Source organism: Gymnoscopelus microlampas (assembly GCF_963454915.1).
Source record: "Gymnoscopelus microlampas genome assembly, chromosome: 20".
Classification (NCBI taxonomy): domain Eukaryota; kingdom Metazoa; phylum Chordata; class Actinopteri; order Myctophiformes; family Myctophidae; genus Gymnoscopelus; species Gymnoscopelus microlampas.
In genome coordinates this window covers 28,908,964-28,934,973 of record NC_139957.1, presented here as the reverse complement: position 1 = coordinate 28,934,973, position 26,010 = coordinate 28,908,964, and the positions used below count along the sequence as shown (strand labels likewise).

General features: G+C 45.2%; 2 protein-coding genes across 5 annotated transcripts in view; one reads left to right on the top strand and one right to left on the bottom strand.

Annotated features, from left to right (window-relative positions):
• kidins220a (kinase D-interacting substrate 220a) overlaps nucleotides 1–15,533 on the top strand; it is an 80,008-nt gene extending 64,475 nt beyond the window's left edge. For 3 of the 4 annotated variants that reach the window (XM_084045347.1, XM_084045346.1, XM_084045349.1), the window contains 8 exons: nucleotides 1,871–2,082; nucleotides 3,591–3,710; nucleotides 5,168–5,227; nucleotides 9,601–9,723; nucleotides 10,197–10,295; nucleotides 12,934–13,143; nucleotides 13,889–14,110; nucleotides 14,560–15,533. In XM_084045347.1, coding sequence (XP_083901473.1) covers nucleotides 1,871–2,082; nucleotides 3,591–3,710; nucleotides 5,168–5,227; nucleotides 9,601–9,723; nucleotides 10,197–10,295; nucleotides 12,934–13,143; nucleotides 13,889–14,110; nucleotides 14,560–15,474 — 1,961 coding nt within the window. In that variant the 3' untranslated portion in view covers nucleotides 15,475–15,533. The remainder of the gene's footprint in view (nucleotides 1–1,870; nucleotides 2,083–3,590; nucleotides 3,711–5,167; nucleotides 5,228–9,600; nucleotides 9,724–10,196; nucleotides 10,296–12,933; nucleotides 13,144–13,888; nucleotides 14,111–14,559) is intronic. The other variant, XM_084045348.1, reaches the window with a different exon arrangement.
• Nucleotides 15,534–18,414: 2,881 nt separating this feature from the next.
• On the bottom strand, nucleotides 18,415–20,989 carry id2a (inhibitor of DNA binding 2a). Its single transcript, XM_084045729.1, has 3 exons — nucleotides 20,495–20,989; nucleotides 19,970–20,030; nucleotides 18,415–19,075 (listed from the first exon to the last, which is right to left on the bottom strand). Exons 1-2 carry the CDS (start codon nucleotides 20,852–20,854, stop codon nucleotides 19,974–19,976), a joined length of 417 nt encoding a protein of 138 aa, XP_083901855.1. The 5' UTR covers nucleotides 20,855–20,989; the 3' UTR covers nucleotides 18,415–19,075; nucleotides 19,970–19,973.
• Nucleotides 20,990–26,010: the final 5,021 nt, after the last annotated feature.

Here is a 26,010-nt window from a genome sequence, read left to right as displayed (position 1 = left end):
GATGGGGGGGTCCGCGGCCAAATACATATAATTTTGGGGGTCCTTGACATGAAAAAAGTTTGAGAACCACTGACATAGTGACATACGTTTTTTATCAAAAAACAGTTTGGATTTAGAAGACATTTTGTAGAATCGGCCTCAGGTCTTAATGGGTTAAGTTTTATTTGGAGGGGAGCGGAGGGGAGGAGGAGGGTGGAGAGAGGGGGGGGGGCTACCAGAGCTCACGGCTTAGTTCTCTAGCCGGGCTCTTCACAGTGCACAATTGGCTTAGGTGGAAAACAATTGGGACAAAGTGTTCATGAGATGTTCTCTATTAGTTTAAATGGCTCTAGTAGTCTATTGGTTTATGCGGCCTGGGTCTGTTAGTTTGCGCGGTTTGGGATTTATTTTGTCAAGGATCGTAAATTACTCCCATGTTCCACAGGCTGTCAGGGCATCATCCCTTTCGAAAAACTATTTTAAGTAATAGGGTGCCTGTTGGTCTGTGTGCAAAATAATGTCAGTGATTTGCACATTGTTGTTGTTTGTCTAGTCCTAGTGTTTAGATGGGATTGTCTTCTGTTCAGGTTAAAGAGGACATGTGTCCTGCATTCGGCTGGTGCAGGAGTAACGTTCCTATACCCACTTCCGTGGGGACTGGGGTTAGAATCCTCCAGGGTGCATCTGGCTCAGCTGGGCGTTCCAGCAAACACAATTGGCCGTGCGCGTGGGTGGGAAGCTGGGTGAGGAGGTACATCTCTGTCGCTGCATTAGTGACTTCTCCAGGCTGGTTAGGGCTCCTGTTAGAGTTCTCAAATTCTGCCTGAACCCGACCCTACGAGACCCGACCCAACCCAAAATCTATGATAATTAGTCGGTCCGGGCCGAACCTCGGGTTCCCTGAAGAAAGGAAAAGAAAAGAAAAAAATATCTATTACCCCCAAAAAATAAATTCCAACTGCCCCTAGCGGCCTAACGGTAGGGCAGACGGAAATGGCAGTGGATGTGTTTGATGCAGCTCAAAGTGAACTTTACTCAGGTATCTAGTTTGTCGCCGTCCGACCTTCCTAGCCTGTGTTATTAAAGACAATGACCAAAACTCAATCGAAAATCGGTGATCAAAAATAGGCGAAAGTTGACGTTTTCAAGATGTTTTGGCCATCTCTGGAATCTCTGGAACTCTGCTCAGTTCAAAGCTTGTTGGATGCGTGATTTTTAGGACATTTAGTACATAATTACACCTTTTCGGGTTTTTGGGCCTAAGCGTATCGTAATTGTTCAGGCCGGGCCGAGCCTCGGGCCGGCCCAGTTAGGGCTGGGAATTAATTTCTGGCCCGTTGAGAACTCTAGCCCCTGTTCATCAGCAGGGAGCAGAATTGGGATGAATAGCATGTTCCTCTGCATGTGTTTCTTCCTCCTGGTGATACTGCTCACTGTCAGGTGAAAGGAAGCGGCTGGTGATTTCACAGAGTATCAGAGGAGACACATGGTTGTTTACACCCTCCCCGTGACCAACCCACCAGGGGTCAGCAATGACGGGAACTACATGGGAGAATTGGGAATTGTCATTACGAGTAAAGAATTTGGAGAAAATGAAAAATTGATAAAAAAAAGATAAAAGAGACTAAGAGGACATGTTCTTTCCTGTCGTATTCCCTAAAGTGCTGTAAGAATCAGAGAACGCATCATTTTGATATGCATTATTCTCCACAGATTATCTGCTGTTTGAACCGAGCAGACATGATGATGAAGTAAGACTAAATCTGCACTGAGTGGGTGGATCTGAAAGGCCTTTATAGTCCTGGCCAAGGCTTGTTCCCCCTCAGCATCACAAATCAAAACATTTTCTTCTCTCTGTCGCTCTCTCTCTCTCTCTCTCTCTCTCTCTCAGACGTGCGCGCAGCCAGGGAGCAGATGAACATGGGAGGAATGACCTATCCCACGCTGCCCATGCAGGAGGCCGCGCCCCGGCCCCAGTCGGGCTACGGCCAGCACTCTGCCGCCTGCTCGCCGACGGGCTCCTTCGCCGGCGCGCTGCCTCCCCAGCCGCACAGCGCCTACTTCAGTGGCATGACAGGACCTCAGCACCCCTTCTACAACCGGGTGAGACAGGACGAGAGCGTGCTGTGGGTGACGGCGTCGACCCCAATCCGTCCTATTCCGTCACATTAAGCTAATCTACCTGACGTTCCAAATATCACATGTCCATGTGGACTAACAGCATCCACGTGAAGGAGGTTGTCCTCTGTCTGAGATGATCTCATTGTCCAGTGGTTCTCAATCTGTGGGTCGGGACCCCCAGGGGAGTCCCCACATGATTCTTTTGGCGGGGGGGGGGTCCTGAGATGACAGTGAAGCGAAAATTAAAGACTTTTTAATACCTAAAAAAAATAAAAGTATAAAGACCATTACTGCATCAAAATAATCAACAAACTAACCTATAAAAACTGGTAAAACATTGGCCAAATTGTTAACCCATTTAGACCTGGAACCCCATTACGTAACTATACCTTTCAAGCCGGGAACCCCTTTTGAGGTTCTTGTTGCTATGTACAGTATATAGCAACATAATTGTTGTTTTTCAGAAAACTTAGGTCAGGATTTAGAAGGCGTTTTTAAAATCGTCTTCTGGTCTAAATGGGTTAACCCATTAAGACCTGAGGCGATTCTTAAAAATGTTTTCTAAATCCTAACAGTTTTTTGAAAAAAAATCTAAAAATAAAATGCTCATGATTTTTCAAAAATAGCAGATCTACAAGTTCATAGCGCGGCACTCGGTGCCGCGCTATGAGCTTGTATATCTGCTATTTTTGAATAGCCAAAGAAATCTAAAGTGACACAGATGCGTTCCAGGTCTTAATAAAATAAGAAAGAGGCAAAAAAAAAAAAAAAAAGCCGATCTACAAGCTCACAACAACGCCTCGCAACGCGAGATCGGCTATTTTCACAATATTTATCTGTGGAACCGAGTCAAACTAAATTGAATGCCTCAACTCCTACATTCTAAGTGTTTTATCAGTTCAAATATGATTATTTTGGGGGGGTCACGGCCTGAAAAGGTTGAGAACCACTGTCATAGTCAGGAAAGGACTTCTTCTTCCAATTAAACGAGGACTGGTTTCACTTACAGTATCTAGTTCCAGCTATAGGAGCACTTTCTGTTGCCCAGTTGTAGCTCACTGTTTTCACACAACCACAGACAGCCGTATTGTCAACATAACGGTACATCTAGAGCAGCGAAAATGTTTTGGCACTTACAATAAGTAGGGTGTTTCCATAACTACCGCCTCAGTTTACCTCAGTTGGAAGAAAGAAAAGGTTGGCAATTTAAGAATTTACATTTTCGCAGACTTTATCCTCTGTGTGTGTGTGTGTGTGTGTGTGTGTGTGTGTGTGTGTGTGTGTGTGTGTGTGTGTGTGTGTGTGTGTGTGTGTGTGTGTGTGTGTGTGTGTGTGTGTGTGTGTGTGTGTGTGTGTGTGTGTGTGTGAGAGAAACCTCCCTCATGATTTCATATGATTTCCATTCCATTGTGTTTTTAATCCCGTCTCCTCTCCTTCCCTCCCCCCTCCCCCTCCCTCTCCTTCTCCTCTCCTCTCCTCTCCCTTCATAGCCTTATTTCCCCCAGCATGTGTATCACCTGCCCAGGCATTACCCCCACCATGTCCCCCCCACCTACTCCCGCCCCTACATTAAACCACTGGGCCATCCTAAGGACAACACCAGTGGACTTGTAAGTACAGAACCCACACTAGCGTTGGCCTAACCACAGTATTACACATCTGTCTAGTAGTAGCTGGTCATGGTAGTTACTTGTAGTTCATTGTCAATTGTGTTAACTGTAGTAGTTGTTATGTGGACACAGCACTGATACCAACTCGGTCACAGTTTGAACAAATTGAGGTACTCATTTTCAGCTTGGACTACAGTATGTTGGAGGAATGTTCCTGAGCGTCAACAGGCGAAAGATAACTTCGATTCTAAACTCCTATATGCTGCTAACTAAACTCTTATGCCTGACAGGGGTGTAGCAGTATTCTGACACCCCTGCTGTCCTTCTGCTATATTATCTCTTCCTCCTTCCCTCCCTCCATTCATCCCTCCATCCTTTTCTTCTCTCTTAGAATCAGAATCCTCTCTCTCTCCTCTCATTCTTGTATTTATTATCATCCAGACTTGTCCAGACTGGTGTACCTCGTGTTTTTATTTTTAAATTCCAACCTCTCCCACTTTTCCCATTTTAGATTTTCTCCTATGTTTAATCATTATGGCAATTGCCAATTCCCCATGAATTTCCTGTCATTGCCAACCCTTACAGTTGGTCATGTGGGAGGGTGTAGCTAACCTATCCAGAACACATGACGTTGTCAGACGGTAAGGAGTTATACTGGGGGAGGCGTAACGCACGTGGAGGAACACTCTATTGTCCACTGTTCCGCTCCCTTCTGAACAGGAGTCCTGTCAACATGTAGGATTCGCTATTGCAGCTAAAGAGATCGCTATCGACGGCCAGCATCCCACCCGCGAACATGGCCAATTGTGTTGGTTGGAGCGCCCGGCCAAGCCGTATGTACCGTGGAAGATTCGAACCCCAGTATCCACGGTGGTGGGCAGGAACTTTACTCCTGCACCAACCGGACAACCCCGGGTCACTATTCCAGTGGTTCCCAATCTGGGGGTCGGTCCCCAAATTATTTTGGGGGGTCCCCAGATGATTAGCTTAATGTGCAACATTGTTTTCTCACTTAATAGTAAACAAACCAACATACAGTATAAGTGTATACAGGGTATATCTGTACATTTAAGTTACAATTTTATGACTTTTAAGACCTTTTTAATACCAAATTGGTCAAAATGTCAAATATTACATAAGAAAGAGGCAAACATTGTGAAAATGTTCACTATATTGGAACCGAGTCAAACTAAAATGTAATGCCTACAATTCCAAGTGCTTGTCAGGGTGGGGGGTCCCCAGTTCAAATATGATTATTTTTGGGGTTGTCGCGGGCCTGAAAGGTTTGGGAACCCTTGTTCACTATTCTTTACCGTGGGCTGTGGGTGTTTGTTGTCACTCGAGCCCACGCTGAGAAGCTGCCAAAGTAGTTTCTAGTCTTCGCAGTCACACAAACCCAGGCGTCCCCACCATGACCCGTTCTTTTCTGCACATGTCCTTGTCTGTACCCACATCAGGATGTTATTGCAGAGGATGCCAGAGAAGGCCTCCCCTCCTGCCCCTCTGACCCCTCCATGGTAACCTGGACTGACGTGCTCATTAACAGGCTTGCCTGACGCTCACCCACACGCACACACACACACACACACGCAAACCGTACCGAAGCATTTTGTTTGAAAGACGGCGCCTTAGCACTCCTCTTTTCTGGCTGTGTGTGTGTGTTAGACCATTGGCATTCAGTTAACAAACCGACGCGCATGCAGTAATGCACTTCCTGTACACGCGTACCGCATACAGATACCAACGCTGCATCCGCATGCCTTCGAGACCCGCGGACCTGCTCGAGGATGCGCCCGGTGCATACCGATGAGAATCTCTACTCACATTGATTGCCTGTTGCAGAACGAGATGCTATTTTAACCCCGGTGTGTGTGTGTGTGTGTGTGTGTGTGTGATTGCGATGCCGAGGGAAGCGCTAACCGCAGAGAGAGCGCCGCCTCATCGCCAAGTGCTAGCAACGGCCAAATGAAACATATACTGCATAATGATTGAAGTTATTTCTGACGTTGATTGTAGATCGTTAAACCATGGAGCACCTCAGGAATGTACAGTACAGGCTCTTTTTTGGAGGGGGCAGAACCCACTTCTTCATTAAAATTGGCATAATCATACAATATATACATGCACACACACACACACACACACACACACACACACACACACACACACACACACACACACACACACACACACACACACACACACACACACACACACACACACACACACACACACACACACATCCATTCATCTCTCCTGAAGACACAGCACCCTATATAATAGTTATTGGAGAAACAAGTTGGTGATGCACTCGGGTCCATTTCTACACTTGAGTTAAAGCTCAGGACTGTGCTGTCCTAATAACCATTCAGACAGCTATCAGACCACTCCCTGCCTCACAATGCTGCTTATTGCCAGCAGCCCTTCAGAAGGATGGATATGAGAAAGATTAGGCAATGATTACCGTGTCCCCTCTCTCTCTCTCTCTCTCTCTCTCTCCACATATCTCCCTTCCTTCCTTCCCTCACCCGTCTCTTTTCCATTGCGCCTTTTTTCCTTTCTTTATACCTTCCTCCTCCTCCTTTCCTCTTCCCCCGTCTTGTCTCACTGTGGGGTTTTTCTCCATGACCCTGTACTTTATCAGCCTACTCAAATATTTGACTTATTATTTCAACGAACGGTAGCACGGCGTATCACTTTTTGGTCCCGCACATTGTTTCCGTCTTTTTGTATGTGTGTATGTGTGTACGCCCTTTTCTGTCTGTAGTATATTCCCGTGTGTGTGTGTGTGTGTGTGTGCGCACGCGCTGCTTGCACGTTTGTGGGTCTACGTGCGTCCGCGAGGGTCTTTGTATATACATCGGGCCTAGCCCAGTGTAATTGCCTAGCTGATATAAGCATGAGTATGGATTCCTCGGGCTGGTGGGATTATCATCACAGAGCACGGTGGGGTTGGCACCACACACACACACACACACACACACACACACACACACACACACACACACACACACACACACAGAAGTAGTCACAATGAGCCCAGCGCTAGCAGAGCTTATCTCCTCGCTGAGACGCTTCCTCCCTCACAGAGCTCTGTTTCCTCTTTGCCTCGTTCGTCTGCCCGGCCCTCAGCTCGGCCCAGCTGTAATTACAGCCTTATCACACACACACACACACACACACACACACACACACACACACACACACTCGCGCACTCACACTTACAGGGAGGGTTCACATGCTCACACACACACACACACACACTATAAACCCACACTCAGACATTGACACTCTTCTACGCAGCCGTTCTCAGAAGAACACACACTCCCAGTGTGAATAGAGCGGTAGTATTTAAGGCTTTCTCCGAATTGGAACTTCTGCTTTTTCTCCCGTGCAGGCAGGGGCGAGAGATGTCTCATTCGCTTTGCTCTCTCTCTGTCTTTTCACTCGGTCCCCTTTTCTGTCTCTTCACTGTGTCCCTTGTTCACTCACTCTCTCTCACGGTGTCTATCTTACTGTTCGGCTGTTTCCCTGTCTGCAGATATTGAGCGTCTATGAAAGCTCGCTCTCTCAGAAAAGAAAGAAAAAGAGCACCTGGAGGTGGAAATGCTGCGCGCCCCAATATGTTTTCTACGTTTTGCTGCTCCTGACATTTGACCAATAGTATTATTTTTTTATCTTGACCTCTGACTTTCTCAACCCAAACGTTAATCGTTCAGCCTACTGATCATTCCCAACAAGTTCCATAAAAAAAGTCGGCACATTCATTCTTAAGTTGTTTTGTTCACAGACCCACAGTTACACAGACAGACGGGAGCAATTTCAATGCGCTACTACTGTACGTACAACGTATTGCTACAAGCAATGTAAACGAAACAAAAATGTCCACGTTCTACAAATGGCCTCTTCTTCTTCCAGTCTTCACCCTGCTGGCTGGAAGACAAGCCTTCCCCACCCCTGCTGTGTAACAGATAAATGTGTAATATCTGACTCGATGTCACTGTCTCTCCATGTGTGCCAATGTCCTACCCATGTCTGTCTGTCTGTCTGTCAGTTCTGACCGTCTCCTGATGTCCGTATCTGTTCCTCTTTTCTGCTTTTCTTTAAGCAGGCGGAGACCCAACTTTTAAGCTTTTAGGTTTTGACGTCTGTCTTCATTCATGTCTGACTCTACCTGCCTGTCTGCCTCTCTTTGTCTCCCTTTCAAAGCAGTTAAGGTCGCTGCCTTTCAAAGCCAAACAGGTACACCACGTGGTTTCTACGGCCATGCCCCGTCTTCAGCCACTTCCCCTCTTCCCTCCACCATCCTTCACCTCTACTAGACCCCAGCACTAACAGTTTCCTTGTTCACCATTACCTGGCATGCTGTAGGAAGAGACACTAATGTAGATTGTTTTAGACCACTGGTTCTCAACGCGGGGTCCGGGGACCCCCAGGGGTCCTTGAGGGGTCTCCAGGGGGTCCAGCCTAAAGGATTGATAGCTGGGTACCAAATGGACGCCCTCGGGTCTGTAACTCTGAGAGTTACATTAACACTGGGCATTTTACAGTGTAGATTGGGGTTGCGGAGATTCCAGAGGAGTTCTGTGGCCTATCGCATAATTCAACTGGGGGTCCCTTGAAATGAAAAAGGTTGAGAACCACTGATTCATCACCTATACTGTAGAAATCCCCGCAAAATATAGCGGTGTGAGAACCAGACGCCTGCGTAGAGACGTTTCAGTGAAAGCCTTTACATTACACATTGGCTACAGAGATGGTTGGCGGTTGGCTCCGTGGTGTGGGATGTTTATTTTCTCTGTAACAAGCCATCGCTGTGAGTATACAAGTGTTGGAGCGACACAAGTCTGTCCCATAAGTCCTGCTGTTCCCTCCCTCTAGTCCACAAAACAAAGCTAAAGCTCAGCCACGGTCGGAAGCCAAGTGTTCAAGTGGTGCTAATATGGGTGGGTGGGGGCGAGAAAATGAAAGGGAGGGAAAGAAAGAAAGAAAGAAAGAGAGAGCATGAGAAGGAGACGGGTTTAAGGAAAGGGGAGGAATGCGAGAGGAAGGGAGTGAGGGAAGGAAGGAAGGAGTGAAAGCGAAAGGAAGCCGACTGGCGAGGTCTCAGGGTTGTGGGTGGTGGAGGTGGTGGTGGTGGGGGGGGGGGGTTGGGGGGATTGGGGTGGGGCGGAGTACGAACAGAGGAAAAGGAGAAGCGAGGAGGCGAAAGTGAGATGGGGGGGGGGGGGGAGGAGGGTGTGTACACCTTGTTTAGCTTCCGTGTCAGTGGGCAGCAGGGTGGGCTTTCTGTCTGCGAGGCCTCAGAGAGAGAGAGAGAGAGAGAGAGAGAGAGAGAGAGCGTCAACAGTCAACACACCATGGGTATTAGCCAGCTTAAGCCTCCTAGCTGTTCAGCGGTGGCTGCAGTCAGCTGCCCATCACAGACTCGCAGTCGCCGGTCTCTGTGCGTCGCACAAACACTCTCACAGTGCTTACATATACACACCACGAGTAAAGGAGTGGCCAACGAACGCGCTATATATTTTGGATAGGGATGGCAGGTGTTTACTTTGACACCACGCGTTGTGTGACTGATACTCAAGAGTTACTGTTTGGGATTGTGGTTTTTGCACCTCGACGTGCCTCACGGTAACGGCTGTGAGGCCCACGTTTTCACTGTGACTTGTTGCCGGGGTTTTACCCCTAATTAAAATCGCACGGAATGACGGGTTGCTTTAACAAGTCTTAACATTTGTATGCTAACAGCGTGAGCTTTGAAGTGGTAGCCCCCTAACCACCTTCCCTAATGTCTCTCAGTTGTGTTTGTATTCTAATGGTGTGTGTGTGTGTGTGTGTGTGTGTGTGTGTGTGTGTGTGTGTGTGTGTGCGTGTGCGTGTGTGCGTGCAGGTCTCTGGCGCCCCGGTGGCACTGCTCTGCTCTCTGAACACAGATGCAGTGTGTGAGCGCCTCAGACAGCTGGATGGCATGGACCCCAACATGCTGCCTCAGTACACCTCCACTGTCAAGAAGGTACACACTAGGAGTGCAACAGTCAATCCATTGTTTTGTTTTTTTAAAGAATCGATTTAAGACCTGAGGCAGATTCTACAAATGCCTTCTAGTAGTTCTCAAAAGAAATAGCAGATTTTTGAAGAGCCAAAGCTAAAATCTAAAATGACGATTTTAACGGGTTGATCGGTTATATCTCTTTTTCCTGTCTACTCCAAATCTCTTTGCCAAATGTAGCCGATCTACATGCTCGCAACTCGCCGTGAGCTTGTAGATCAGCTATTTTTGGCTAACATTATATATAATATTCCGTATGGTCAGCTGGGGTTCAAATGGTGAAGTGGTTATTTTAATTTCTGTTGAACGTGGTACATTTCTTGTGAATATTGATTATAGGTATTTGCATGACTGAAAACGCTTTGTCCACTTTCATGTCATTTAACATTTAAAGATACAATGGGTCAGTCACTCAGTGCTTTTCCTGTCCACTGCAGGCCAACGTGAATGGCAGAGTGCTGTCCCAATGCAACCTGGATGAGCTGAAGAAAGAGATGGACATGAACTTTGGAGACTGGCAGCTCTTCAGGGCAATGGTGATACAGAGTTAACCCCCTATTTTAGAGAATATTTGATGATGAAAGATGCAGGCGGGGGGTTGTGGGTTAGGACTGCAACTATCAATTCATTTCTAGCTATTATTTAATTCAAATGTTTTTTTAAAAATTATTATTGATTGCATCGATTAGACCTGAGGCCGATTCTACAAATGCCTTCTAAATCAGTTGTTCTCACATTTTCAAGATTTTTCAAAAATGTTCAAAAATAGCCGATGTACAAGCTGCAGAAAATAGCAGATGTACAAGCAAAAATAGCAGATGTACAAGCTCACAGCGGGTCACTTTGTGCCGCGCTACAAGCTTGCATATCTGCTATTTTTGAATAGCCAACGCAAAACTCTAAATAGACACAGATGCTTTCCGGGTTTTAATGGGTTAACTGTTGCAGCCCTTATATGGGTAATATACAACATTTTACAGTATGTGTAATAGCCTGGCCAGGACTTTTTAAAATCAGAGCAAAAATAGATAAGCCGCGCAGATAGACGCCACTCAATGGGAAAATGTCAATCCAGCATTGACAGCAGTAACAACCATCTACGTAATTTATCTAGCTGATCTTCCCCTTAAGTCTTAAAACCAATTTAGTTACACCATCCAATACTCAGTGGCATAAGGCACACATACATACATACTGCATGGCCGGGGGATCTAGCAGCATTTTATTTTGATTCATGGTCTACTCGCGGGAGGCGGGGGGGGGGGGGATTTAAAACAATGTCATTCTGAGCTCTGCTGAGATATTGGGATAGGAGATTTTATAATCCTTATTACGAGAAGGGCCTCGGTGGGCCAGCCAGCCGTCCAGTGGGCTGGAGATGGGGATGATGCTTGGGGCTGGCCAGGCTCAAATCACTAACACATGTTAGTCAGCAGCGTTGCCAGATTTTGCGGGAGAAATAAGCAACCGGGTCGATGAAAACAAGCCCATATGCCAAACTTTAAACCTACATACATCGGCTATTTGAAAATGGCAGATCTACAAGCTCACAACGCTTGTGGGCTTGTAGATCTGCCATTTTCTGAATACATTATTGAAAAAAAGTGAGAAAATGTAGAATACTTTTTAAACATTTTAACAGCACATATATATTTATTTATATATTTCATTTATGTATATATTTATGTATTTTCAGATGGGTGTCCGTGAACAAATACATATTAATTTGGGGGGTCCTTGACATTGTTTTAGAACTTTAGGGGAACAAGCCCAAATAAGCAACTACACTTTAGAAACAAGCTCAAAGAATCGCAACCCGCAACTACCAATATTTAACAAGCAACAAGCAGCCCAAAGTCGCTTATAATAAGCGGAATATGGCAACACTGGTCAGCCAGCTCCACTTCATCACAATGTCTGTTTGCACTCCTAATACTGCAGAGAGTCCTGGATAAAACCGGTCCGCTCATGTTTTTATTACATGTTGTCGCTGTCGGGCAAAAAAAACTGTATCTCCATAATTTCATATTTTTCCTTTTTCATTTCCTTTTCATAATTGAATTCCCTATTTTTTGGAAACATTGTGAACCTTTTTGCAAAAATGTCACCTATAATGACATGCCCAAAATGTGGACGCCAGGTTGAAATTGGTTACGTCTGTCTAATGATAATAATAACTACATTGGATACATCTTTTTTCCATTTCCTGAAAAGTAGGGGTTTAGGACATACAGTACGTGATCATATGAAAAGTGTAGTTGTGTAGTTCGTATGGCTGCAGCAGCAGCAGTGGTCTTAACCCTTTAAGACCTGAAGCCGATTCTACAAAATGTCTTCTAAATCCCAACAGTTTTATGAAAAACGTATGTTTCTATATCAGTGGTGCTCAATCGTTTTCAAGGATGTCAAGGACCCCCAAAATGATATGTATTTGGCCGCCGACCCCCATCTCAAAATATTTAGTTCCAGGGACCCCCCAGAAGCAAAGAATAGAGTTAAAAATGTTCGCTTTAAACATTATATAATCAAAGATTTGCACGCATTTTTACGATTTAAAAAAAATAGCAGATCTACAAGCTCGTAGCGCGGCACTCGGTGCCGCGCTTGTATATCTGCTATTTTTGAATAGCCAAAGTGTAAAATAATGCTTTTTTAGCTCAAATCAAAAAGTGACACAGATGCGTCCCAGGTCTTAATGGGCTAACTCTGCTTATGTAGGTCTCCAAGTGCTAACCAGTGTTGTGTTGCCAGGATGCAGCCAACACAGCCATCTGGTTCAAGATGGCTGACTGATATCTGGATGAAGGGAGGTTATTGTCAGGGAGGAGCAGACTGCTCAATAGCTCTACTTATTGGAATCACTCTCGCCTTATTCTCCACTGAAAAGCACATGCTGATGTTGTTGTTTTTATCGTTGTCTAGCGTGCTACTTGACGCGTGTGTGTGTGTCATGCACTCGTAAAACCGTGTTTAGCCTCGACTCTCTGTCCCAAAACAAAGTCATAAGACACTCACTGCTGGAAAACACACAGGATCATGATCTCTGATACACTTCTATCATAACAACTAGCATTTCACAACACAGCACATCACTACTTTTCCGATACACTTCTCTGTCCTACTCAATGTCTAGCTGTGGCGTCCACCATTAACTCCCCCCTTGCCTGTCTTTAGGTGAACGAGCTGCGGCATGCCGAGAGCCAGGCTCTGCTTCAGGACGAGTCGAGGGCCGCCAGCGAGCAAGGCGGCCACGCGGAGCCCAGCAGACGACCGTCTGCTCCCCCGCACAACGCGGCCACCTTTAGCCTCAACCTCAGCTTTGAGGAGCTCAGTGGAGCCGGGCTAGAGGAGCCTCCCAGACAGAACAGCAACCCACACTGGCCGGTCAGTTAGTTTAGCACTGATTCTGCACCGTTAGCAACAGACACAGTGCCAAGATGTGATGAGACATTTGCGTACGCCGATGCATAAGCAAGCGTGACTATTTCTACCGCTAACATTTAGCGGTACCGCCCATAATCACAAAGGCACACAGTGTTGTACACAAACCCTCAAACTGTCACATGGTCACATGTCCTCTGCTTGCCAGCACCTGTTTAGCTAGCGTTGGCGACCTCAGTGGTTTTACATTAGCATGTGGTTTTAGCTGAGCAGAGTATACGGCAGGGGAAGCTAATGGAAGTGCTCTTTAATGTTCCTCACTTACAAACACACACACACACACTACACCACAAAATAACCAAACTTAGAATCGTCAAGGTGCCTCGCATTTTGTTATTTTCATCTTCACCCTCCCCAACTGACAAGGAAAGGAAAAACAAGGACATGCTCATAGACTTTTAACTCCGCTAGACGTTCTACTTCACTGTGTGACCTCTTATTGTGATTGGTTGACAACACAAACCATACAAGAGTAAAAAAAAAACACTGGATGAAGGCCTTCTTTGTCCAGCACTGGATTGAAGTCAGTACAATCGCCATCTCCAGTGCGTCCAGTCATTATTCTCATATACAACAGACAACACACTTCCATTCCAACTTACAGCCTTCATCCTTCATTGTTCTCTTGTCACCAAGTAACAAACAAACAGTTTATTTTACCAATGCGACTTCCCTCCCATCCCATCAGGCCACAAACCACCGCACCTCTAGCATGAACAGCCTCAACTCCCAGGAATCCTCCAATGACATCTGTAAGCTGACGGACAAGCAGCAGGCAGAGTACCATGACGCCTACAGGGAGTACATCGCTCAAATGACCCAGCTGGATATGTCCGGCGGTGGGGGAGAGAGGCCCGTCCAGCCCCACCCAGGACAATTCCTTCAGACCATCGGCTCGGATGACAAGGCAGTGGGTGGACATTCTAGATTTCTCTGTTGATTTACACCGCTTATGCATCGAGAAGCAGTTGCAGTTAAATCCAAATGCAGTGTTGTGACTACAAAATTACTACCAGGTGTCATTTACTTTACGGCGTCTTTAATTAAAGACATCTAGTAATACTGTAGTTCTGTTGTGTGTGCCAGGGTGTGAGTTTCCAGAAGTATGTCATGTTGTTCTAAGACAAAGTATGTTCTCTCACTGGCTTATGATAACCTATCACAGAGCAGGGGTCTTACAGTAGGCATGAGAATAGAAGAGCATAGCTTCCTTACTTTCATACTTTCTTGATTACATCTTCTAGTTTGAATACTCTTTTTTTTCTATTGGCACACTGAGCAAAAACAATGTTGAAATGAGATTACAGGATACTTTATATCTTTGCATTCTTCTCACTGAGTCCTCCTCCCACTTCCCAGGCCAAGGATGGTGCTGACCAAGACAGCCGCAAGTCCTTCCCCAAGAGAGTTTCCAAGCCTGGTGACGCTACAGACTTCGCATCGGGTGCGGATGCCCTGGACCCCATCAGTGAAGAGGATGAGAAGCAGGACCACAGCATCTCATCCAGGACCCCGGGCTCCAGGGTTAAGCCAGCTGGGTTGCTTTATCACAAGGTGCCCAGTGATGAAGACTCGGGCTCAGAGGAAGCCGACAACACCACCCCTCTCCTCCACAGAGAGGCCCGAGCCGGCCCTCCGTCGACCCACAGGGCCTCCCCGCCCGCGGGGCCGCCGGCCAAGCCGGGCCACCTCGCCGAACTCCTCCTGGATAAGGAGGACTCGTCCAACTCCGGGATGCGGTCCGGAGATAGTTCGTCGGACCGGTCCTTGGAGGAGGCGGACGAGGACGCCGACGCAGAGAGAGACGTGGAGAAACCCGGCGTGATGGAGCTGGAGCTGGAGGGCCTGGTGAAGAAGAGAGGCGTCCTCCCCAGCAGCCTGAGCGGCCTGCAGGACGCCACGGTGGCCCGCATGTCCATCTGCTCCGAGGCTCCGTCCGAGGCCAGCCTGATGGCCAGCAGCCCAGACGAGGGCTGGCCGTCCGGCGGGGTCGGCAACCTCAACCGCTCTGCCAGCAACACCACACTCGACAACAACTACAGCAACAGCTCCAACAACGCCACCTCCAACAACACCAACACCAACAACAGCCAGCAGGCGTTCATCCCCGACGCAGAGTGCACCACCACCTCCGCCCTCGACACCCCACTGCCGGTCATCATCACCCCTGGCTCTGGAAGCACCAACGCCACCAGCACCACGGCCGTCACCGTCCACCACAACCAGAACCTGAGGACCATCAGCCTGGGCGAAGAAAGGGAGAGCATCCTGTGAGAAGGCAGTGAAGACGTAGGTCTTCTTTATGCTGTCCCTCCAAACAAATAAGGTTGTTTTAGTTCATAGAGGTTGACTCTGTTATGGAGGTTGTTGTAATAGTTGTTGTTGTTGATGTTGTTCTTGTGACATGTTACCAAAACTAGAGGCCGTTGCAGACAGGCTATTACAAAGATTTAGAATCGATGTGTTAGTGCAGTTGATGTGAAGACAAGATAGGAAATGTTGCTGTGAATTAAGCATAAACACGCCCCTTGCCAGTGATACAAATAGCTTTAATACATGGCTATCAAGAAAAAACAGAAAACAACATACATCTCAGGATACTTTTATAAATAGATTTGTAATTTGATGATGTCAGGAGAATTTGAAGTCAACTTGGAATTGCTCTCTTTCACTAGAGTACTTTCTACTGTTACAGTTTGTGGCCTTTTGCTGTTTCATATTCCTGGATAATTATACTTGCGGGCTGCGCTGTGCTGTGGTGTGATGTTTTGTTTACGTGTGAATGTTGTGCTGTGTGACAATGGGGTGTTTAGTAGTACAGTTATGTGAGTCACTGTTGTGTACATCATGGAATGTAAGGGTAAAACGGTTTGGCTGCTAGGTCTGTACTCCAAAATACAAAAACAAAAAAGAATTGCTATGTTACTAAAGCTGTGTCTTTAGGTCCTATTGTGCTGTGATGTGTTTGACAGTTGGAGGGAATGGTCATGTGAAAACGTAGTGATGTACTGTGTTGTGACTGTGAAATGCAGTTATGATAGAAGAGAAGTTGCATGGATCCAAAGTTGTGATAGTGTTTTTCCAAAGTAGGTCTACCTTGTGATACAATGTTTTGTGAACCAATAAATTGGCTATTTAACTTGAAATCCATCTCATCTCCTCACTGTTGTAGACATTCTTAGCTTTGAATGAAGCACTTTGAATTGTGTATGAAGTGTGCTATAAAAATAATCTTGCCTGGATTTCTATGCAAAAAGCCACAGTATTGTTTACAATTGAAGTGCCTGCTGAAGTTGCCTTTAAAATGTTTGTTTTTTGTTAAGTGATTTGTTATGCAGCCAACTATTATTCATCGCTTTAATATCAATATTTATTTAGCTCGGTATGTAATTATTTGTGCATAGTTTTAAAATTATCAAATGCATTTGCACAAAGTGTCAGATGGAGCCGTGTTGTCGACACTACTAACTTCCGCCGATAGGTGGCACACCGTCCATGCAAAGCCGCTGTAGGGTGGAGACTGTGACCAGACCTGTTAATGTAGTTGTAGAGGAGAGAGAATTGACAGATGAGCTTAATTACTGACACCATCGCGTCAAGTGCGTGACCCAATAACCCTACATCAGTGCTTTTCAACCCTTTTCACATCAAGGTCCGTTATGTGTTCGGCATTAAGAGCCACGGACTACCGTTTGATGAGATTTAGCCTCTCTCAGACCCAAAACTTAGAATATTTTGTTATCGTTTGGATGAACATTTGTCCACAATTCCATGCTGTATTGATGTTGGTACCATAGGAGAGACAACAGGCAAACGTTGATCAAAATAACAATTCTACGTTCTCTAATTGTGTAGACTTCTTGTAAATTAAGTAATGCGGATGTTAAACAATAATGTAACTCTTGAGAGCGTAAAATGAAACCAAATGTTTCATTTTACACTCAAGAGCTAAAGATCTAATAAGGGTCCATTTGGTTACACACTCCATTTAGCTGGGAACCACCTGGAACCCCCTCAAGGACCACTGGTTGACAACCACTGCCCTACATGATGTGGTCCATGGCAGGTTTAAAGCAGTATTGATTCAGAGCACTTTGTGTATCCAGCATGCATCCATGTATGCCAGCAAATCTCCAGTCTTTCTTAATTAGGACGGACTATATAGACCCAGTTGTAAGATCTGGCTTTTGATCTTGAACTCGTAGTGAACTACATTTAGGGATATGAAAGCCTACATGTCCTCTAGTCATAACTATAGCCCAATGCTTTAAAACTACTGACTCAAGCCGTCACGGTAAACCGTTTAATCCCATTTACGTGGCCTGAAGGAGAAAGTAAGAGTGTGGTGTGCCCTAAATACTCGTGAGAGGCGGCTCAGGTAGGCTACAAACGTACAGGTAGTAGAGTAGCCTATTCTTCCCTGACTTTTTGTGACAGTAGTGGGAAAAGTACTGAAATGTTTAACTTAAGTAAAAGGATAAGGATCAATACTGCAATGTAGATATACTTTGTTACAGGATTCAAAAATGTATTGGAGTAAAAGTACAAAAGTGTCGGCATCAAAATATACTTAAGTAAATATTAAAACTAGTCGCAGTGTGTCCCGTTTCACACGTTCAAAGTGTATAAAAATCCTTAGAAAATATAGCAGATCTACAATACCTCGCATCGCATTGTGAGCTTGTAGATCGTCTGTTTTCAAATGGCCGAAATGTAATATAGACCAAATGGTTTATGTATGTTTAGTAATAAGGCTACAAATCTAGAAACTAACTAAAGTTTTCAAATAATACGGCAGTAAAAGTACAATATTTTCCTCCAAGATGTAGTGGAGTAGAAGTAATTAAGGCCCACTGAAAATTGGAAATACTCCAGTAAAGTAAAAGTATGTAGGTACTTAAGTACAGCACTTGAGTAAATGTACTTAGTTACTTTCAACGCACGTACACACAGTGGAAGACAGCCTGCGTCAAGATTGGAAATTAAGTTCAACATGGTTGTTCTTAGTACCAGAATGTCTAATGAAAAAGGCTACAAGCTACGTGATCAGTTTAAATACAGACATGTTTAACGGGTTTTACGCACAGACCTGTGCGTAAAAACACAAACCCTGGTAAAACCAGACAACGGAACGAGGCGATTGAGCAACCGTTGACACTAGAATAACCTTTTCCCCATCAGTGTCATTGTGGTTTTAAATGAGACGTGTTCAAATAACCTTTTTGATTTATTTTTATATAAAAAAGGTACAATTTACATTACTTTTATAAAAAGTTTCAGCATAATTAAGTACAGCAATACACTTCAGCAGAAATTTGAAATTCCTGCAACTATACAAGATAAAACTCCGATAAGAGTTCACAATGTTTTCATTCTTTCATTTTGAGTTTTGTTTTCTTTTTTCCCACTTTTTTCTTTTTTACAACGTCCAGTCCTTCATGTGCCAACAATTCTGACAAGACAAGACTAAACTTTTTTTTTTTACAGTAACTAACCAAGTTGTCTTCTATTCACGATCCACCTCCGCAAAAAAAGCGAAGACTTCAACAAAAAAAAGGGGGGAGGAGGAGGAGGATAGGGGGGGAAATCCTTGTGACAATAATCTCTTCTGTTTTTCTCCCACTGTCGGGAATATAACGCCTTCCATTTCCAGAAAGGACCAAATAAAAGTCTTAAGTTAAATAATGAGTGTCCAGAACAGAAAAACACATCACATAAAGATTGTCCCATATAAGCAAAAAGTCTCTCGATTAGTCTCTTGACTTGAATGTCAGAAGAAGAAAAAAAGAATCCAGGCCCGGGTGGACAGAGGTGAGGGGAAAGTCCTGCTGCTCCACCAGGTCATGTGTGTGTGTTTTGTTTCTTGACCAAACACCTGCAAAAGATTGAGAAAGAGAGAGGCGTGTTTAGAACATGCAACCAGGGCAGAGATCCGGACAGACTGGCGCCAGGGAGGAAGCCGCAGTTTTAACATTTAAACCAAACACTCCAAAAAACCGAGCAAACCCCTGCGCTCCAGATGTACGCGCACGGCGGAATATAGCAAAACGCTCGCCCCAAAACACAGTCGCCTCCGGGGTAAAAAATCCGGAGACCTCGGAACGGTCCCCCCCAAACCTGGTATTCCTAAACGTAGCCTACCCTCAGTAAACTATGCCTAAAACCTAACCTTGTTCCTAAACTTAACCTCTGTAAAACGGTGCCAAACCATAACCTTATTCCTAAACGTAACCTCGGTAAAAAACAAATTCAAGAACCGCTTTTTCGAGCGGTCCGCGAAAGAAAATGGGGGCGAGCGTGTTTTGGGGCGAGTGTTCCGGTTACCGCACGGCGCACACTTTCTTTCTCACAACTTAAAGCCTACAATCTGGAAAAGAATCAGGCGTAATTGCCGCTCAGCTGGCGCCTTACCCTCTTCTTGTACCAATTATGTGCAGACATCGAGTAGCAATCCAAACAGCCATTATTTTCCCTTTTTTTTTTTACATTACAGATGCTCTTCATTACAAGAGACAAGAGGGTTATAATGGAGTCCCGACGACTCCTCTTACATAGAATAACAGTCCGCCTATTAGAACAAATAATCCTTGGCCATTTGCAACGCATTCCATGCAAACATATTGGACCATTATACACTACAGCCAACGTTCTGTGACGACAGACAGCACACATTAGCGCTCTGAACAAATGGATGGTGATTCTATTGCATTGTGCTCCAGCAGACTGGGAGACAGGCTGGGCTGGAGGGGACACAAGACTGTCTACTTACCGCTTTAACGATGCAGAGTCCTGCTGTCATCTGTCATCAGCTCTGATGGCAACTCCGGGGACTGGAAAACAAACAGACAAATAAACACAACGTTCATTCAAGCAGCACACAGGGTTTTTCCAACAGTGCTGTAGTGTAGACTAGACTAGAGTGCTCAAAAGAAGTGACTATTATAGGCCACTCTCTACCCCTATTATACGTTGGTTATTTGAAAATAGCCGATCTACAAGCTCGTAGATCGGCTTATTTTCAAAGAAAAATCTTGGTGGGGAAAAAGTGAAAATGTAGAAATATTTTCAAATCCACAAATGCGCGTGAGCAAAAAAAAAAAATCTGTATTACGGCTCTATTTTCCTTTCAAATTAGATTCCCCCAATCAAACGATCTTAGTTATCGGATCCCTTTACGCGCACCACACGGGGCTGATTCAAACAACCTTAGACCGTCTTATAACCTCGGATCGGATCGATTCCCATCCAGACGTTTTACCAATCAAGCCGCTCGGTTTAACTACAGCGTAATTACCTGTAATGACAAGATGCTGATGTCTGTGTTGAGGGTGGTCAGCGGGGTCCTGGAGGGGGACCGCTGTGGACTGTGCTGGTGGAGGCTTGTTGTTATTGCGACATTGGAGTCCAGCGCGATCTGCAGGTCCAGAATGTAATCGATGACATGCTGCAGGATCTCCATCTTGCTCACGTTCTTGTTCTGCGGGATGCTGGGCACCAGCTCCTTCAGCTTGGAGTAGCAGTCGTTCATGTTGTACAGCAGACTCAGCGGGTCGTCCACGGGGGTCTTGCTCCGAGAGATTCCCAGAGTGTGATCGGACATATTCACCGCGCTGATGGCTTTCCGGAAAGACCTCACGGGGCTTATTGCTTTCATCTCGTCGTTGGTGTTTTTAGTAGCAGTTTTTTTTTTACGGTCGGTTCTGTAGGGTCAAGTCAATGTCTTGCTTTCCTAGTCCTATTAGTCGCAGACGGTTCGTTGAGAGCGATCAGACTGAACTACCAAGCTGTCAGTGCTGTATATATAGCCAGCAGGCTGGGCTTTCGACGCAGGGGTTTCGTTCGCGCCGATTGGACGGAGAGAACGTGTCAATCGTCGCCGCTTCGCTTCGCCATTGGCCGCCGGTCTGCAACGCGACAAAGCACCGCCCTTATCTCCCGCGTTGCCAGTGGCAACGCATGTTGGAGGCGGCACCGAGAGCGCGCTTCAGCTCCGGTGGGTAATTTGGGAAAATTGAGCCTTACCTGTTTCTGATCAAGGAAAATTAATGATTCTTAATTCGCACCAGACCAGGCAGACCTGGGTGTGCACGTTTGCAAGAGACGGAATGTTCAAGTGGAAAACTGAAAGGATTCATCTTTCCACTGGGCTAAACAATAGTGATGAACACAACTTTCATATGGGCTTTATATGGGTGCCAACGTGATGCTCTGCGCTGCATCTCACGATTTGATCGTTTATACACGATCAAATATTTGTCGCAAACAAAATCTGATCGTTAAATTAAATTCATACGGGCGTTTTTTGTGGCATTTTATCTCTGTCAACATGCCACAGTGACCCATAGCATATTCTTTTAAATAATTTGGCCTAGATGCATCTTTGGGTTAGCTTTAGTTGTAGAGTAGGTGTATTTCGTATATAGCTTTCCTTTAAGCTCTCATACATATTTTTTCATTTCCTGATCAACTCAAGTGCGTTATGTTTTATGAGTAGCCTAGTAGGCTACACATTCCAGAACTTCATTGTCCAAAAGGCTATCAACGCCTCTTTGTGAGTGTGCGTGTGTGCGCGCGCGCGCAATGAGCATGGGATTGTTGACACTCATTTGAAATGTAGCCTATATGCAAGATTGTTTTTAAGGTGTTAAATGAGATGTAGCTCAAATGTGACTTGTTGTTGTTATAGGGAGTTCAACTAAAACCGTGCACGTTTAATGAGTGAAGCATCGTTGACTGACGGCCAGCAGGTAAGGATACAACTGTGCATGTGAACTGACTGGGGAATGAATGTCATCATAGATTAATCAAAGCATGGCTTGAGGGGACGTGCATCTCTCATGTCTGACCAAGTCAAGGGGAGATTAAATACTATTGACGCCTTAATGTTGTCAGAGTGAGCCATTTGTTTGTATAGATCAGTGGTTCTCAAAGTGGGGTCCAGGGACCCCGAGGGGTCCTTGAGGGGGGGTTCTCCAGGGGGTCCCCAGCTAATTGGGTAACATAGCATCAATATTAGCTTAACCACTTCAACCCTCGGTTATTTGAAAATTAGCCGATCTACAAGCTCACATTGCATGGCATGGCCTGTTGTGACTGAGCTTGTAGAGCAGCTATATATTTAAAAATAAATCTTATATATAAAAATATATATATAAAAAATAATATATATATATCAACCCAAATCGTATATGGGGATCCCTTGACTGAACTATTTTAAGGTGGGGGTCAGCGGCCAATTATCCTACATATTAATGGTCTTTGACAGGAAAAAGTTTGATAAGCACTGGTATAGAATATAGATAACACGCATCATTCCTGTTCAGATGAAGATGGTCTGCGCGCTGCGCGCACCAGCAGGTTGATGATGCTGCTGCACTAACTGATTGCCCGGCTGGCACGAGCTAATTGCCCCCGGGCTGTTGTGGGCTGTTGTGATGGGCTCGTTTTGCTTTGTGGATTAAATTTCCTCACGAAAATCAATGCATTTTTAAAGAGGTGCAGAAGAGGTCATTGTTGTTGGCCCTGAACCTGAACTGATAGGCTTTCAAGCTCGAAGAACATAAGAGAAAAAACAAGAACAAAAAAAAGAGTATGGTTTAATGTGTGGTTTTAATAGCCGACATTCATATTGACAAAGAGCTAAAGGAAACAGAAACCCTCAAAACCAAAGTAGGCCTAATTATCTGTAATGGACAAATACAAAGCATTTGTTTTAAAGACATTGCTTTATTGCAGCCACAAGAGGCAGCTGATGGATATGATCTTTTAATGGGAAACATAAGTGATCTTCGTTTGAACATGGAATAGAATGTGTAGAAATCGATTAGCCAATTTATTTCTCCTTTATGTCCAATAGGAGTTCAAGACATCCGTCTCTTAGATGGTTTATGACACGCGACTCAACCTGGCGTCCCTGTTTTCAGCTGTCGTAGAAGAACTTTGTCAAAAAATATATAAAAAAAATAAATAAAACGTTAAAAAAAATTGGAGATCTAAAGCTCACAATGCATTGCATAGCATCTTGATGGCCATTTTTCACTATTTCTGCACGACACCATCGTGCGACCAAGTATAATAATCAACAAATAGGCAACAAATATTTATTATTTAGCCTATTTCTGTTTCTGTAAATTGGTAGGTCTATGGCCAGGCAAACAATTCACCAGACACAGACTGCTTCTCGTGGTGTTGAGGGTGCCTTTGTGTATCTACAGCAGTGGATCTCGAACTTGTTCATGTCAAGGACCCCCAAAATAATGTGTAGCTATTTGGCGCGGACCCCCATCTCAAAAATATTTTGTGCAAGAGGATAATAATAATTTTAAAAAAAGCAGATCTACAAGCTCATAGTGTGACAAGCTATGGGCTTGTAGATCTGCTATTTTTGAATAGCCAAAGTATAAAATATGGTTAAAGTTGTTAAAATGATTGTGACGCTATATTAACTAATTTTGCTGGGGACCCCCTGGAACCCCCGTACCCCACTTTGAGAACCAATGATCTAGAGTGGTAGACTATAATTATATATGTAGTCTATAGTCAATAATTTACACCCCCTGCAGTATGACGGTGTCGCTTGCCGAAAATAACTGATCTTCTAACTAACTAACAACGCGTCACTGCGGAGTTTAGCTATAATAAATAAACCTTTATTAATACTACGTGGAATTGTTGCACTCGTGTCCACATCTGGTGCAATAGGATTGTTCCATTTTCTCTCACAGCTGTGTACATCTCGCATGACACCCTGACTGATGCCTGACAGGTGATGGATCGGCACGGGAACACCGCGCCAGTACCGCGCGGAGCAAACCACAGAGAGCGAGAGCGTTGCCAGATTGTGAGAAGAAACAAGCAACCAGGTCAGTGAAAACAAGCCCAAAAGAAGCGACACATGAGCACTCTCTAACCTTGATTATTTGAAAATAGCCGATCTACAAGGTCACAATTGAGCTTGTAGATCTGCTATTTTCATTTTCATTGTTTGGGGGGGGGGGGGGGGGGGTCCTTGACATGAAAATGTTTGAGAACCACTGGTGTAAACAACATTTGGGAAACAAGCAACTACACTTCAGAAAACAAGCCCAAAGTCACCTTATAAAGAGCAGACATGGCAACACTAGAGAGAGAGAGAGAGAGAGAGAGAGAGAGAGAGAGAGAGAGAGAGAGAGAGAGAGAGAGAGAGAGAGAGAGAGAGAGAGAGAGAGAGAGAGAGAGAGAGAGAGAGAGAGAGAGAGAGAGAGAGAGAGAGAGAGAGAGAGAGAGAGAGAGAGAGAGAGAGAGAGAGAGAGACGGGTCAGTCCTCCTCTCTCCTTCTCTCTTCTCTCTCTCTCCTTCCTCACTCTCGGGCAGACTCTGTGGCGCCCAGCGCCGTGACGTCACCCCATTCACAGCAGCCCTCCAGCCAGTCCTCGCGGCGCCGCCCGGGCGGCTGCCATGGCGACCGGGGGGCTGTCAGCTCAGCTAGAGGTCTCAGCTGATCAATGGGGCCGAACCAACCCTACGCTGCCTGCATGGGGAGAGGAATGTGATTCGTCACTTCGGGGGCCCGCACACACCTGCATCGATTAGCATGTCTAACGTTACGTTACTGTGTGTTGGAACAGGATCTGTTCCAAATCTTTTAGTTTTTTTTGCCCCGCGTTTTACGAAAGTTCACACAATGGTTTTAGAGGGAGAGAGAGAAAGAGAGAGCGAGAGAAAGGGAGGGAGAGAGAGTTGAGAGAGAGACGCAACTGCCAAGCCAGTACACCAATTACTATGTGCATTAAAAACAAAACTTTTATGCCTATTTTGTTTCTGGATAAAAGTTTAGTGCAAGTCTGTGGGAAAAAAAAGAAAGAAAAGTTTTCGAGTAGTAGCAGGTCATTTGAAAGCTCCTATGTTTACCACCCACTCAAAGACATTCCTCAAGCTCCCACAGAAGAACAAATAAAACTTCCCTCTCTCTCTCTGCCCTCTCTCTCTCCCGGTCACCAACCTATTAGTTTGGGTTCAGGAGATAAGGTTTGGGAAAACAAAGCACTATAGCTGCCAACAGGCTGCAGTGCAGTGCGTCCCATGCACACACACACAACACACACACACACACACACACACACACACACACACACACACAGCCCGGCGTCTGACTGTCTGCTGGGCTCTGCCTTCCAACATGTTGATCCACTGCTTACACAGTGCTTCTCTAACTTTAAAAAAACATTTTAAGGTCTGCCCTTACTCTTGACAGTATGCAAATGGAACCAAATGGACCCGTTAGGGTCCATTTGGTTCCACTTGCATACTGTCAAGAGTTACAGACTTGTAAAGGGTCTATTTAGAGTAGACCCCCTAAAGGAACCCAGAAAGTCCCCGGAATCACTGGCTTCAACACAAGAGAGAGGCTTTTGTTTTACAGGCATTTTCCCCTGACAACCTGCGAAGTTTACACGAGGCTATTTTATTTAGCCTATATTTAAAAACTCATACGATAGTATTTCTTAATTACAGCAATACAAGCGTAAGAATCTTCAAGCCTATGTTTACATCAATAGCCTAGTTTTATTATTTACAGTCTCCAGGCAAATTTTGTCCAGTTTAAGCTACAGTTAGTCAAACTTTAGGCTACTTTTGGTAAGATTTCGCCTGATTGCGACATCAGAAGACAAAGACCAACCTGCATTTCTTTTTGTCTTTTAATGTAGGCTATCCTACTTTCCTCTCTCTCAGTCTAACCGAACGTGCCGCGCTATTCTCAGAGCATTTCACTCCCCTGCCCTTTTAGTTTAGATCCGCGTCCGTTCAGGGAAATAGCGACCCGGTTCGTAG

What these genes read in the sequence shown, in the direction of transcription:
- id2a (XM_084045729.1), bottom strand. Translation starts at nt 20,854, where the DNA reads ATGAAAGCAATAAGCCCCGTGAGGTCTTTCCGGAAAGCCATCAGCGCG. An exon ending in TCAGCATCTTGTCATTACAG is followed by an intron (nt 20,031 to 20,494) that starts GTAATTACGCTG and finishes TTTGTTTTCCAG; the next exon opens with TCCCCGGAGTTGCCATCAGA.